General features: G+C 39.8%; 1 protein-coding gene across 2 annotated transcripts in view; it reads right to left on the reverse strand.

The window, feature by feature from the left end:
• Positions 1 to 242: 242 nt before the first annotated feature.
• Positions 243 to 14,563, reverse strand: part of LOC121505378 (voltage-dependent calcium channel subunit alpha-2/delta-1-like) — a 167,712-nt gene continuing 153,391 nt past the window's right edge. For both annotated transcript variants that reach the window (XM_041780651.1, XM_041780650.1), the window contains 4 exons: positions 12,231 to 12,357; positions 11,546 to 11,658; positions 10,738 to 10,820; positions 243 to 6,275 (listed from right to left, as the gene is read on the reverse strand). In XM_041780651.1, the coding sequence (XP_041636585.1) occupies positions 6,153 to 6,275; positions 10,738 to 10,820; positions 11,546 to 11,658; positions 12,231 to 12,357 (446 nt within the window). In that variant the 3' untranslated portion in view covers positions 243 to 6,152. The remainder of the gene's footprint in view (positions 6,276 to 10,737; positions 10,821 to 11,545; positions 11,659 to 12,230; positions 12,358 to 14,563) is intronic.

Genomic DNA, 14,563 nt, shown 5'->3' on the forward strand with positions numbered 1-14,563 from the left:
GTGGCTGGACCCACGCCTGCGCCGTTTCTTTCCTGGACATTGTTGACTTTGGCTCAACATCAGTTTCTGATCTTGGCTAGACACTGGGAGAGCAGACTCAGGGTGCTTCCTTCTCATTCTCACACACATTTGGATGGGAAATGAGTGTTGGCAATGTGACAGAAGCTAGTAACAGAAATCTGGTCCACTAAGGAAACAAAATGACATTATGCAGCCACAACTGAATGAAATGCAACAGATAATAATCATAAACTTTTATTCTGAATATACCTTATTTGCACATGAATAAACACGTTATTCCTCTCCAGGATTATAAATATTCTTTTTTCTTTTTGTTGAGAACAACATCAGTTTTGTACAAATTTTTACATGACTGATTCTGGAGAATCAAATTCCACTAAAGCACAATCGAGGGAGACTGACAGAGAGGCCCACTAAGACCATCCCAAAGCAGAGTTTGGTGAGGGTTGACATGGTGGACGCCTCCATCGAAAGCCTGCCTTGAAATCTAAGGCAGAGCAAGGTTGACTGACAGGCCCACCAATCATCTGCCTAAGACTGGCAGCAAGGTAGCAGACACAAGAAAAACATATTAGGCAATCCTCAAGATTCCAGAAAAAAAAAAGAGGCCAACCCACACGATCCATACAGAGAGCACCAACATAATCAAAAACACTTCATATCACATCGAGAGTATATTGTTCCTGAGGTGACAGCATCTGAGTTTAGCACTTTGGAAAAGGATGGAACATCTGGATAAGTATGAAGCCCACCTTAATTTTTTTCCAATGGATTCTGTTAATAAATAATCCAGCTGCAGCATTAAAGAAGGTGCATATTCCCTTTGTTTCACATCTCTATGATGTATGCCTACAGTGACTTAAAGGACCATACCAGTGTTTTTGCAAGTAAAGCTTCTTAGAAAATCATTCTTGGTTTATGGCCAAAACTGCTGGTCGTAATTGACTTAACTTTTTTTTTTTTTAAACTGTTAAGCTAATTATTGATATCCAGTCATTTCTGTATAATTTTATAATTAAACTTAGACAAACTTAACTTGCTGTTGCTTAGCAAGTAATATTAGCAGTTTTCTTCATCATGCTTTAGCCTATTAGATGTAACTTCTAATACAAGACTAGTCCAGTCAGAGATGGAAGAGCCATGGTTTTTTTATGGGTTTGTATCTAATCAATTGACAAATCTGACCTATATGGGAAAGTTAACCTGCTATTGCTAAGCTAAAAAAAATTTTTATTTTAGCTAACATGACCTTCATTAAACAGAAAACAAAGTTGAAAATTTGAGAGATGAAAGTCGACACATTTAAGTTTAATTGTAACGCTAATGCTAACCTGCTATTGCTGAGCAGCTAATGTTGTTTTTCTTTATCCTAGTTGAGCCTGTTAGCTTTTTACCAGACACAAAAAAACAGTCAAGATAGTTAGTTTTCGCAGCTATATGCTAAATGCTAATTACATTCTAACCTGCTTTTGCTGGGTAGCTGTTGTTGACAATTTTTTTCAGCCTACATTAGCCTGTTTGCTAACATTTCGCGCCAAGAATGCTAGCGTCATTAGTTTTAAATCAAATTAATCAACTATTTGGAAGCATATATTAATCACACTGCTAACCTGCATCCTAGTTTGTCCTGTTAGCCAAAATTTCAGGACATAAACTGTACAGTTTATGACTGGAGAGATATAAATTTTGTATAGGTATATGCAAATAATGAACATGTTTGTGCTTAAAGTTAATACTACTATTGCTAAACAAATTAAGTTTAATGTAGCATGCTAGCTAACTTTCCCTTATTTAAGGGAACACATGAAGCAGCTTACATTTGAGCTACAATGACAATGAGAATGGTTTACTTTCTTGTCATCCTAATATAGTTTTTAGCTAACATTTTATTTTAACTTATTAAATTTTTGTAGGAATTGTAAAGTAATGCTGAAGTTTATGGGATATTAAGGTTTTTCAAATTCCAAATTGTTGGACAAATTTGACTGGATGGTTGTGCTATAATTAGTTAAAACACCATATATTATATAACAACAGGGTTATGATATATTTATTGGAGAGTTTTTGCTAACGGTAACTTTATGGACATTCTCCTAAAATTGCAAATGCCAGCCTCATAGTGGCACTAGAGTAAAAGGCAAACAAGAACATCATGTTTTTTTGTCTTACATTTCTAATTTGTTATAAGCACACTAAATCTTGCTGATTCACTGGTATGATCCTTACATAATTGATAATCCTACATGGGCTGGACCAATCAGACAGACCGACTAGAGCATTCAAACATCACGCTGGCAAACCAGGTTCACTCTCTCTTGCTGACTCAGGCTGCTGTCCCCTCAAGAGAAAGGCAGTTATAGCTGATCATATCATATCATATCATGAACAAATGCCTGAACATTATGCTTCCCAACATTACACACTAAAGCCGGAGCACACAGGATATGCTTTTTTCTTTTAAATTAGTCAGCCACTACCATGCAGCACAGAGAAACCATTTAAGAGACTTACATCTTGCTTTGATAAATTGCATAAATGTTATATTATGATAATAGGTTTCTCCACGAGAGAATACGAGAGTCCTATATGGCACTTAATATTCTTGAGTTAGTAAATGTGGAGCATAAATATCAGTGTTAGTTTCACCACATTTTACGGACTGATATAGATCATTAAAACATTGAGAGTTAATAGTGCACCTTAAATCCCCCTGACTTCAGAAAATTTGACTCCAGAATGATGGGACTTTTAAAAAAAGAGTGAGAAATAGATGGCAGTGGTGTTGTGACGCACAGAAATTATGATGCTTTTTTAAAGTGGTTTTCTCTTCCCGACAGTATAAAGAAAGCTTTCTGCAAACATGTGTCAGTGTTTTACCATTATGCACACATAAAAAAAGATGCAATCCCTGGTTTAGGTTTAGTGTCAGTAAAGTGTCACCTAAAACACATTTCAACAGTTGACACAGAAACTATTTTGGAGTAAACTGGAGGGAAATTTGGTGATGCTATTAACCATTAAACCAGCTTGTTTTTAAAATATCTAGTGACATAAATCTGTTTTTTACCCTCTTTATGAACTAATGAGGTACTGTACAGCATATGAATCCGTTTAACCCTTGATTGTCAAGTCTTTCCCAAAACCAACACACATTATTAAAATCAAAATTAGCTTCTTTCTTCTTCACAAACTCAAGTGCAGCAACAGTCACGTCACATAAATTTCTGTTTGTATTTACCCTTCAAATCAAGCAGTAGTTTCAATCTTAAGAGGTGTATAAATACATAAATAAAAAAAACACACATCTTTGTCTATATATTGCATATTCTGCATGGACTGAACATTTTCATCTTTAAAAGTGTATTCATGGAAGATGTCGTTTTCTCATTTTTGGCAGAGTTGTGAGCTGGCAACATACTAGACGATTTTCAAAACTTAGCTGATGTTTAAAAAACTGGGAGAACAAACATAAGGACGATTTCAACCAGTTTTGACCAGACCAGTGGTTCTCAACTGGTCCAGCCTCTTTTAAGAGAAATCGCACCCCAAATTTTTGAAAAATTTCAACCACTCAAATTTATAAAACAAAGAATTTGGCCGTTAGGGTTAGGGTTAGGGTTAGGGTCCCTAAATGGAACAAAACATAATCAACCAAAGATTTATCACTGTAATAAAAGAGCTTCATTACAGAAGGAAATGCATGCATGAATTTCATTTTACCCAATCTTCCTAAGACAGCTTGAAAATTTGGTAATTTCACAAGGAATTTCATCAAATTCTTGGAAAAACCTGCTTTTTATCCAGAGAAAAAGATAAAAATGAATTGAAATCTTGAGACAAACAGTGAAGTTTACTTATTATCATAGGAAAACCTATAGAATACACGTATGTACATATGTCCCCTTAGGGCTTCCATACAGTAGACTTTTTGCCACATTTTTCCCTGGCACACATTTTGCGACCCACTTGAAAGATCTTTGTGACCCACTTTTGGGTCCTGACCCACCAGTTGAGAACCACTGTACTAGACTATTCTGTCAGACTGTGAGACCACACACCTGCCCCTCCAGGAGAAAAACAAATATGGAGGATGACTTACATTTTCAGCTAGCTGAAAAAAAAAAAAAAAAGCAAAATCCCACTGTCAACGCTACCCAGTCTGCTGGCTCTCATTGGCTATAGTTAAAAAAAAAAAAAACATGCCTGGAATCATAATATCACTAATTTTTATGACCTCTTCACCCTTGAGGATGCAAGGACCCAATTGAAACTGAAAAAATATTATGATATTTATTTTTCTGCAAAATGCTACTTTGTGGGCTTCAAAATGCTGAAACACAGCGCCCCCTAATGCTCTGAATTTGCAATCCCTTGAGTAGATATGAACTACATACTTGAAAATCAGTACACACATGTATCCTGTCCAGACAAACAAAAAATGGTCAGGGGGAAAATTAAAAGGAAGTGAGGTTTTAACAATTAAACGTCAAGTTTTACCAATTTTTGGCCGATTCACAGGCTGCACTGTATAATGAACTGGTTGATATTTAATATTCAAGACTGGAAAGGCTCTGACTGGATAAAATAATAATACTGACATCACATAATCATAAAGTCGTGCCCTCCCAATCATAAGAGGAGGGAACCGGGCCAAAATCGGGCCTAAAATTGTCTAGTGTGAAGCCAGCTTTACAGAATCAGGTTGGTAAGACAATTTTCTGCCGTGCACTCAGGCAAACATGATGACACCGTTAAAATAAAACAATCTACAGAAACGCTGTAAATTTCTACACGTTAGCATCTTTTAGCTATGTAACTAATGAAAAAGAAGGCACACAAAATGAAAGGTAGGATCAGAAGTTCAGACTGACTGCAGTAATTTCTGATAGGCGATGTTACACCACACTGCAAGAGGGAGAGCTAAACTTTCAAGATAAATAACAAAAAAACATAGAATTAACACAGTGACAGTGGTTAATACAGATGTCCTAAATGTTGCTGCTTTTCTGACATGAATGACTAATGTGTTTTCAAAGCCCCATTTCATTTCCTGTTATGGTGGCAACAAAAAAACAGTAGCATGCCATCCTCATTTAAATAAATAGTAAGTAGTAACGCAAATACTACACTGTTTCGCTCTGCGGCCACTGTCTAAAAAGCTAAAAGTTTGCTGAGTCACAAAGTCCACATGGCACTAGAGAATTGTCCAGCGAGCATGCATAGGACACCAGCCAGGCTCACCTGGATTGGTTGATGTGCACTATGGCAGCAAAGTTCTCATTGGAGCAATCCAACAACAAGGTAGGAAATCCAGATCGTTGACCACTCACTCGATTGTGGCTCATGGTTGGACGATCAGCTTAGAAATGGAAAACCGTACTCTTAGAAGCAGGCGCTCTGTGGCAGATGAACATGATCTCCATATTGTATCCACATGTGGCGAAAACAAAGATGCCGCATCTTGAGAATCCTCTGAGATTTAGTAAAAATGTTCTTGGTGGTGTGGTCTAACATGGTGAACTCAAACCACACTTTCATCAGCAACCCAACAGAGGCAAAAGAAGGAGCTTGTGGTGCAAGAATTTGGCATTTGTTACTGCAATCTTAGCTGAATTCTCAACCACAGAAACAACAAATATCTAAACTATGCCCACTGCAAATCAACTCAAATAAAAGTGTTCCCTTGCAAAGGGTGGCGCTTAATCTGGCAGTGGTGAAGAAAACTGCCCAGCATCTTCGATAACTGTAAAGTCCTCCCCATCATGATTCAAATCCATCTGACTCTATAAGGCAGTCTCACTTCAGTCGTCATTAACATTTCCACGTCAGCCAATCACTGGATTCCTCTAATCGTTGTTGGCAGGGACCAGTGTCTTGTTGAAGGATAGGTATAGGTCCTTCAAGCCAATATCTTTCAATATCCATTTCTTCAGAGGCTTGTACATTTGCAAAATCACTTTGAAAGGGGGTATCAAAAACAGACCGCACAGGATGTAGGGCTCACAGGTGTTTGATTGTTCATTACAATCGCCTCTCATCAGGCGTTCGTCATTTTGGTTGGCGAGCTGGTTGCCATTTTTGGAGATAACCGAGGGGAGGAGAGTGAGGGTGGGATCAAGATGTTCGAAAGGTCATGATGGGATGGCGGGGTGTCTGGAGCCGGACAAAACCCAGAGCAGCACCAGCTGGAGGGCCACCATCAGCCAGAGTGAGGGACTCAGTCCGGACGCCCCTCCACAGTCAGGGTCCTCCTCCTTATGAAATACAACACATGAATTACTCTTCAGTTGACTTCACCTCAAAGCTTTTGTCCAATCATAACTTAGCAACAATACATTGGTGTAAACAGGTAAGAAAGAGGCTCATCTTTGTGACATAGCATGAAACTATTAGCATGTTAGGCTAACTATATTAGCTAGTGGAGTTAGGCTGGAGAAATACTTGCTGTTTGTGTTTGTGGCTGTGTCATTAGCATAATAGGAAATAAACTGACTATGCATGACTCGTGTTACTGATGAATACCTCTAGGGGGCACATCAGAGAGCTCGGAGTGTATACAACTATCTGATATATGGGATGTAAACTACAAACATGGCAACACTAGAAGAGGCAGGAACCAAAATGGAAAAGTTTGGAAAAGTTTACTTGGACTTTGCGATAATTCAAAAGCCTACTCAACTGCAACCCTAACCCGCAATTTCCACATAGGACAACTGCGCTGCACGCCGAAGCGCTGCGGGTTTGCTCCGACCAGAGGCGAGCGACCTTGCCCACTGGAAGCGTGTCTAGAGCGCTGTGCCGCGGCGTGCAGCCCTGATCAGTGTGCAGAGATCATGGGAGAACTGTGAGTTCACACAGGAATAGTATGTCAACTGCAGATGATTTTACCTTTTAGGGTTAATTTATCATCTCTTTCGGTTTCAGTCCATGATATTATTGCTTCCATCATTGGGTGAATACATTAGCAAGTTAAAAGGTTAATGCTTGCTTAAAGGATCTGTGGGTTTATGTAAAATTCTTTGGCTAAATATCCTCAAAAGTTAACTTTCCCTCATCAAGGGCGCCGTTGTAGCTCTGTGACCAACTGACTTCTTTGTGGTCCTTTGCTCTCGCTGCAAAGATGAGATGTAATGTTGGTATAGTGATAATTTACGATTGAGACTCCGTGCAACCGGATATTCTACGCTTGGAACTTCCTGTTTGGACTTTTCTGATCGATGAGAATTGATGCGGTTTTGCAGCGGCCAGTGCTGAAAATAGACCTGCAGCATATCTTGAACAAAGCGTATTGGAGTGGCGATTCAGGGACACGCCGCTGCTGGACTGGAGCACCGGCTGTGGAAATGCTCTGATAGACTAGAGAGAGGGAGTTCCTGTTCCTGTTTTAGGAGGCGTCTGGCTATCCCAGTAATCGGATGTCAGCAGAGAAAACACTGGAGTCTGTTGGTTTGGACAGAAAGTGATTGATGAAGACAGATACAAAGAGCATGGCTTGAAGATCAAAGTCACAAGAAATGGAGAAAATGTTGGTGAGAGACAGAGTGAGATGGAAAGGTAAGTTTAGGGAAGGTGGAAACAGATGGTGGTAGGACATACAGAGTGACAGTTGCAGATGACGAGGGCAAGAAAACAACAGAAAAAGACAAAGAAGAGGGGAAGCAGCCATGGTTGGAGATGTAAAAACAGGGGAGGATATATGGTGAGAAGAAGTATGAGATGATGATTAAATGCAAATGAAAGAGAAAGAGTGAGCATTATGAAACTGACCCGAGACAGCACATGAACAGTGGCAGCAGTAACATGAGCAGAGAGGAAGCCAATGGGGAGCCTGCGCTCCTTCTGCACATGACCTCATCCTAACCATCAACAGCCAATCACAGAGCAGGAAACAGAGAAAACAGAGAGAGAGAATCATGCAGCAAAACATCCAGAAAGTTAGCAAGACCTTAGAATGTAAATAAGAGCAGAAAAGAGGGAAAATTGGGTTAGAAAGCAGTAGTAAAAGAAGGATGCATTTTAAAGTGTCAGAGTAAGAGTGCATTCATGTGTGTTTGTGCAGGCGTAAGATTTCATTCATAAGACCGACAAAGTCTGACACTGGAAAAAGACTATAGAGTAAAAACAAACAGAGCATTCAAGTACAGAAGTTTCACACGCAGAGAGTCAGAGCAGCTCATAAAACTGTTTGTTTAGCTTAGTTATTCAAAGATGATTAGCAACACAGTGTTTGGCTTTGCGTGGGAAATCTGTGCACATAAACCTTTTGAAGCATTGCAGGGAAACAAAAAAGCAGTGACATGCACCGTGTAAAGATATTAGTGATGGAAAGGTGCCATGGGTAGGATTTCCTCACTGATGTATCATTTCCATTTTGGGAGCAAAGCTCAAAATTGTTGGGCGGGCTCCGGGCCAATGAGGCTGAAGCATTAACTTTATTTTAAGACTGGCTAAAATTCCACATATTTTTACTGATCTCTCTGTGTTGCACTTGTTACCTCTTATTTACCACTGTGAGAACAGATCAGGTTATGTCCTATGAGGAACACAGAGAAAAGAAGATATTCTACAGTGCATCATGATGAATATAATTTGACTTTTTTGCTTAAAAACCCCTCTTTAATGTCAAAGTAAAAACAGATTTCCACAAAGTAATGCCAATTAAATAAAAATATGCATGTTAAAATAGCGACTGCATAAATATTCAACCCCCTTTAAAGTGAGTGACCTAATTCAACAGAGGTCCGCACAACCGGTGCTAGTTGTCTCACAATTAGTGAAATAGGGATCACCTGAGTGCAGTGAATGTGTCTCAAGTCATTGTGGTATAAAGACACTTGTGTCAGGAGGGTCCAGTCACTGGTTAATCAGTATTCCTGGCTACCATTACACCATGATGACAAAAGAACACTCCAAGCAACTCAAAGAAAATGTTATTGAAAAGTACTAAACACCCCTCAGAGTTCAGCTAAATCCATTTTCAAGAAATGGAAGGAATATTGCGCATGTGTAAATCTGCCTTGATCTAGTGCAAGGAGATGAGTCAAGAGAGACCACCAAGACACCTATGACTACTGGAGTTACAAGCTTCAGCAGCTGAGATGGGAGAGACTCTGCAGACAACTGTTGCCATGGGTCTTCACTAGTTAAAGCTGTATGGGTGAGTGGCAAAGAAAGCCGCTGTTGAAGAAAACTCATTTAATTAGAGTTTGCCAAAAGGCATGAGGCAGACTCCATGGTCAAGTGGAAGAAAGTTCTTTGGTCTGATGAGGTGCTTTCTGACCATCAGGCAAAACTCTATGTCTGGTGGACACTAAACACTACACATCACCACAAACACACCATCCCCACCGTGAAGCATGGGGGTGGTGGCATCATGCTGTGGGGATTCTTCTCGGCAGCTGGCCCTGGAAGGCTTGTAAAGATAGAGGGTCAAATGAATGCAGCAATCCTGGTGGACAATCGCATTAAGTCTGCTAGAGAACTACAGCTTGGGAGAAGATTTATTTTCCAGCAAGACAATGGACTGAAGCATTCAGAAAAAAGCTACACACAAGGTTTAAAGACAACAAGGTGAATTTTCTGGAGTGGCCCAGTCAAAGCCCATACCTCAATCCAATAGAGAATTTATCTGGACTCAAAAAGGGCTGTTCATGCCTAATACCAACACACCACCCTGACAGTGAAGCATGGTGGTAGCAGCATCATGCTGTGGGGATTTATCTTGGCAGCCATCCCTGGAAGACTTGTAAAGATGAAATGAATACAGGTCTGAGTCGTTAGGCCAGACGACCAGCTCTTGGAAGAGTCCTGGTTGTGCCAAATGTCTTCCATTTACGTATTATGGATGTCACTGTGCTCTTGGGAACCTTCAGTGCAGCAGAATTATTTTGTAGCCTTCCCTAAATCTGTACCATGCTTCTGTGACCTCATGGCTTGGATTTTTGCTCTGATATGCATTGTCAGCTGTGAGGCCTTCTACAGAGAGTTGTGGCTTTCCAAATCATGTCCAGTCAATTTAATTTACCACAGGGGGACTCTGATCGAGGTGTAGAAACATCTCAGCAAAGATCCGGAAAAATGGAAGGAACCTGAGCTAGATTTCAAGTTTTTTTGCAAAGGGTCTGAATACTTAGTCAATGTGATATTTCAGCTCTTTATTTTAAACTACTTTGCAAAAAGTCTTTAAATTTTGTTTTTAATTTGTCATGATGGGTACTGAGTGTAGATTTAAAAAAAAAAAGAAAATTTCAACTTTAGCATTAGGGCGTAACATAACAAAATTGAAAAAGGTGCTTGAACACTCTCTAAATGCTCTGTAAACTGCACACTGTGTCATAATGTCAGTATCTAATAGATATGGGGGATTTTGTTATCCGTCTTTACTTAAGGAAAACAAAAGAATGCATTCTGATGATCTTTATCAACTCTCTTAGGATGAGAAAAACAGATTTTTGTAGCACTAAGCTGTTAGCAGGCCTATATTTTCTGGATGATAAACTTAAACAATCCAAAGCAGTGAAACCCCAAAAATGCAAGTTTGGAGTCATGGTTCATTTAAAAAGCTTTCTAAATGAAGCTGGATTTCCTGCAAATCTCTTTACGTCTTATGGGGCAATTAAGGCAGAAAAGGCCTGGCTGTTTAGTGGGGTGCCCATATTATAAACCCGACGCAGATCACCTTCACACACAACACAATTCAGTTCCTGTTGTTCTTACATTCTCTGTGTTGTCAAAGCAGACTGAAGGCCCTTTCCTGTACCGAGGATTCTGGGCCAGCTCACAGGGATCGGGACCGTCAGCTGGAGGAGAAGAGTCAGGGATATGACAGTTTCTGAGGGAGCCTTGACAGCAGCAACAAACGGTCATTTTTCAGTAGACACTTGTATCTTTGATTACCCCATAGCAGTTATGATTAAAGCAGAACATCAACGGGATGTATTGTATTACTATCCAGACCCCGCACTTTGAGTAGAATTATAAAGGGACCATTACATCTTTAAGCAACTTGTCTCTGGAATTTCACGCAGATTGCTCAATACTTCAACGACATGGTAGTCTTTTTCCAGGATTGTGTTTTTCCAAGAGGCTTAATCTGTAATTGACCACAGCCCTGTATTTCAGAGAACTTCATAGATTTGTTTGTATTCTGTTCAACAGACTTACCCCACACTTCCATCTGTTTTCCAGACACAAAGAACTCCAGCGCAAGATTCTTATGTCAGTAAGTGCGGGAATAATGACTTTTTGTTACTGATTTGGGATCAAGATAGATTAAAAGCCAAAGAATAAAGTTTTGACTATCATGGGTGATGGAAAAAAAACCCTTTTCAAAAGTTACAGAGAGATATTTGGTTATTTATTGCATGTTTTCTTTCACTTGTGGAAATTTCTGCTAATAGCAACATGTCAAAACAAACTATTATCCCAGTTATCTTGTAAAAACACACAAGTCATGAACATCTGCTCACTTAATCAAACTGTCATTGTCTATGCCAGATAAAAGCTGTGTTAGCTGAGAGGATACACTGCTGTTCGTCCTGTATTAACAGCTTGTTGTCACAGGATTTGCAGGTGTCTTTTCCATCAGCGATGATAAAAACCAGGTTGGTCTTTGGGAGCTTTTCCGCATGGTACATCCTGGAGAGGAGAGGACACACGAGAGACAAAGGAAACTTATTGAGCCCACAAAAAATGGAGGATAGTATTTCATTAAGGAACATTTCACTAGAGGATGAAGATTTGATTACTCCTCATACGTGACTAAGAAATCTTCAACACAATGAAAAGCACTGCCTCCTAACTGCTTAAACTCCTAAGGGGACTTAAATCCACTGTGCCACCCCCACCTCCAAGACCTTTACCGAAGCCCACATGTCGCTGGTGCACAAATGATTTTCTCTGCTTTTTTATGGTGGTCATTAAAAAGAAACGTGTGCGCAGCTAATGTGTAGGAACGCGCCGCGGCATGCAGGCAGGCACTCCATTAGCCGGCACGAGGGGGCCTTTAAAATGGCGGGTGCACAGTGACACACACGAACATGCCAAGACGGTGGTCCACGCTAGTGACTTGACTTCATCTTTATGGCATGTGAGTTTTTACAGCCCCTGCTTTTAATGCCGCCTCTGGGGATTTTATTTGTGTGTCACGGATGCAAACGGATCACTTCTAGTCTGTGAGCGTGTGGCAGAGAGGGAGTGGACACTCTTACCTGCTGCAGTTCACACAGTCAATTTCACCTCTGAAGGTCAGGCTGTCGGTCTCAAAGTAGAACTGAATCTGCTCTGTTATGCAGACCTCTTTCTGCATCACGTCTGCCTGATCGTCCTCCATCTCAGCTGCGGAACGACACGAGAACATTAACAAGCACGTCCATGTAAACAGGCTTCATTATGGCTGATATATACAGTTTATAATTTGTACAAGAAGCAAAAGCTAAATACATTAAAGTACAAGAATGTTTAAAGATGCTTTAGGAGATCCTCTGTCAGTACTTGATGATGGAAACTTTACGGGAAGAAAAACAAGCTTCAGACACAACATAAAGTCAGTTTGATTAGATGAAATTTCAATATTGATTTAAGTAGAAGTGCCCAACCTGGGTCCCCTGGGGGGGGCACCAAAGATCTCAGGGGGGCCCAGGGCCCTGTCTGCTCTGAGGTTGACAAAATTAAATAAAAGACAATCCCCTGATTTAAAAAAAAAAGAAAGAAATTTTTGAGGTTATAAAGTAGCATATTTACAAGAAAAAATGTGAAATTTCCAAGTTTAATAAGTGGTACATTTTGACATTATAAAATGAACAATGTCAAGTTTTCAATGGCATAAATTTAAAACATTATAAAGTCAAAAATTTACAGCAAACTGCACTGAAACCCCTGGTTGGATAATCCTAGTCAACAGAAATGACTATTCTAGGCCCAGGGATAACAATAATGTGATGATTCTGGGCTAAAATCACAATTACCTTCTTATTACTTATTAATATTCCTAAAAATTCTCTGTAACTGACAGATTTTTTTGAAGAAGGACAGTGGACAGAGTTGGAATCAGGGACGAGAGAGTGGGGTGAGACATGCAGGAAAGGGCCACAGGCCACCAGATACATGGGGCATGCTTTAAAACACTGGGCCAGCTACGCTCCAGGCTGTCCGTGATTTTGACAGACTAGAATGAGGAGGAGGAGCCTCCAGCACCCTCACACAGACAGATGCATAGACCTTTTTCATTTTGCACACAATAACTAACAAGGAGGTTATTTAATCTGTCAAAAATATCTCAGAGCCTGTGGGCTCTATCACTGACTAAGCTACTGTAGTGAAAGCGTGTTGGTCTCAAATCATTCAACTCCCTTTCCAGTCTCTACTGGCATTCTAAGGGTTCTGTACTGGGCCCTCTACTATTCATTATCTATCTACTTCCTCTTGGTCATATCTTCTATATATTAAACATCAACTTTCATCGCTATGCAGATGACATCCAGCTCTACCTATCCATCAATCCTATATCCTCCCTCCTCCATCTGTCATTGTTTACAGGGAATCAAATCCTGGTTTTCACACTCTATCTAACCGCTGTCAGTCCAGTCATGCCTCAATAATGTTACCTGGTCTGCATACTCTGGTCGCATTCAGTTCATACAACTCAAATCATTCAAATCACACCATTTCCAGTCTGTACTGGTGTTCCCCAAAGCTCTGTACTGGGCCCCCTTCTATCCATTGTCTATCTTCTTTATATTAAACATCAACTTTCACCACTATGCAGACGACACCCAACTCTATCTTTCCATCAATCCTATCTCCACCTTCCTCCCTCTGTCAGTGTTTACAGGAGATTAAATCCTGGTTTACACAACTTCCTCAAACTCAACAAATATAAAACCAAAGTTTCTATCTTTTTAAAACAACCAGAATGTCACAGCTACCTCTGCTCCTCACTTAAATTAAAGTGAGAGCTATTTTGTTGGGAGGGCAGAGCAAACACTGTTTAAAGGAAGGGAAGGTGTGCTACGTTTACCACACGACCTAAACTATGGAAAAAACAAGTGCACAGTGTGTGGCATCTGTTTTTTTTTGTTGTTGTTGTTGTTGTTGTTGTTGTTGTTTTTAACGCGGGACGCAAGAATTTTACCTGAAAACGAAACCTCCTAATTTCCCAGCTCTATTTCTAGCATCTCCAAAATTTTGTACATTATGGAGAGCAGGGAAGTTGGCATAATTATTTTTTTTTTTTCTGAAAAGATGAACCTTATTCTGTTCGAGGCATGCTTAATTAGAAAAGCCAAAAAACAGCTGAGTTATGAAGTGGAAAAACCAAAATGTGGTGCTGAAAGATACTAAAAGGCTAAATGGAGTGGAGAAAAACTGTAGAAGTCGTGTAATAATTCTCTGTGGGATCGTCACTAAATCCAATTCTGTGACATTGTAAATCATTTGACCCTTTGTTTTTATGAAAACAATGACGATAAAAGATTTGTCAAGGATTTGACAAGAATTACGGCCTTAGCGGTCGAATGCTTCTGCCAACTACTCATGCTCAGTT

Source organism: Cheilinus undulatus, linkage group 23, assembly GCF_018320785.1.
Source record: "Cheilinus undulatus linkage group 23, ASM1832078v1, whole genome shotgun sequence".
In the NCBI taxonomy this organism is placed as follows: Eukaryota; Metazoa; Chordata; class Actinopteri; order Labriformes; family Labridae; genus Cheilinus; species Cheilinus undulatus.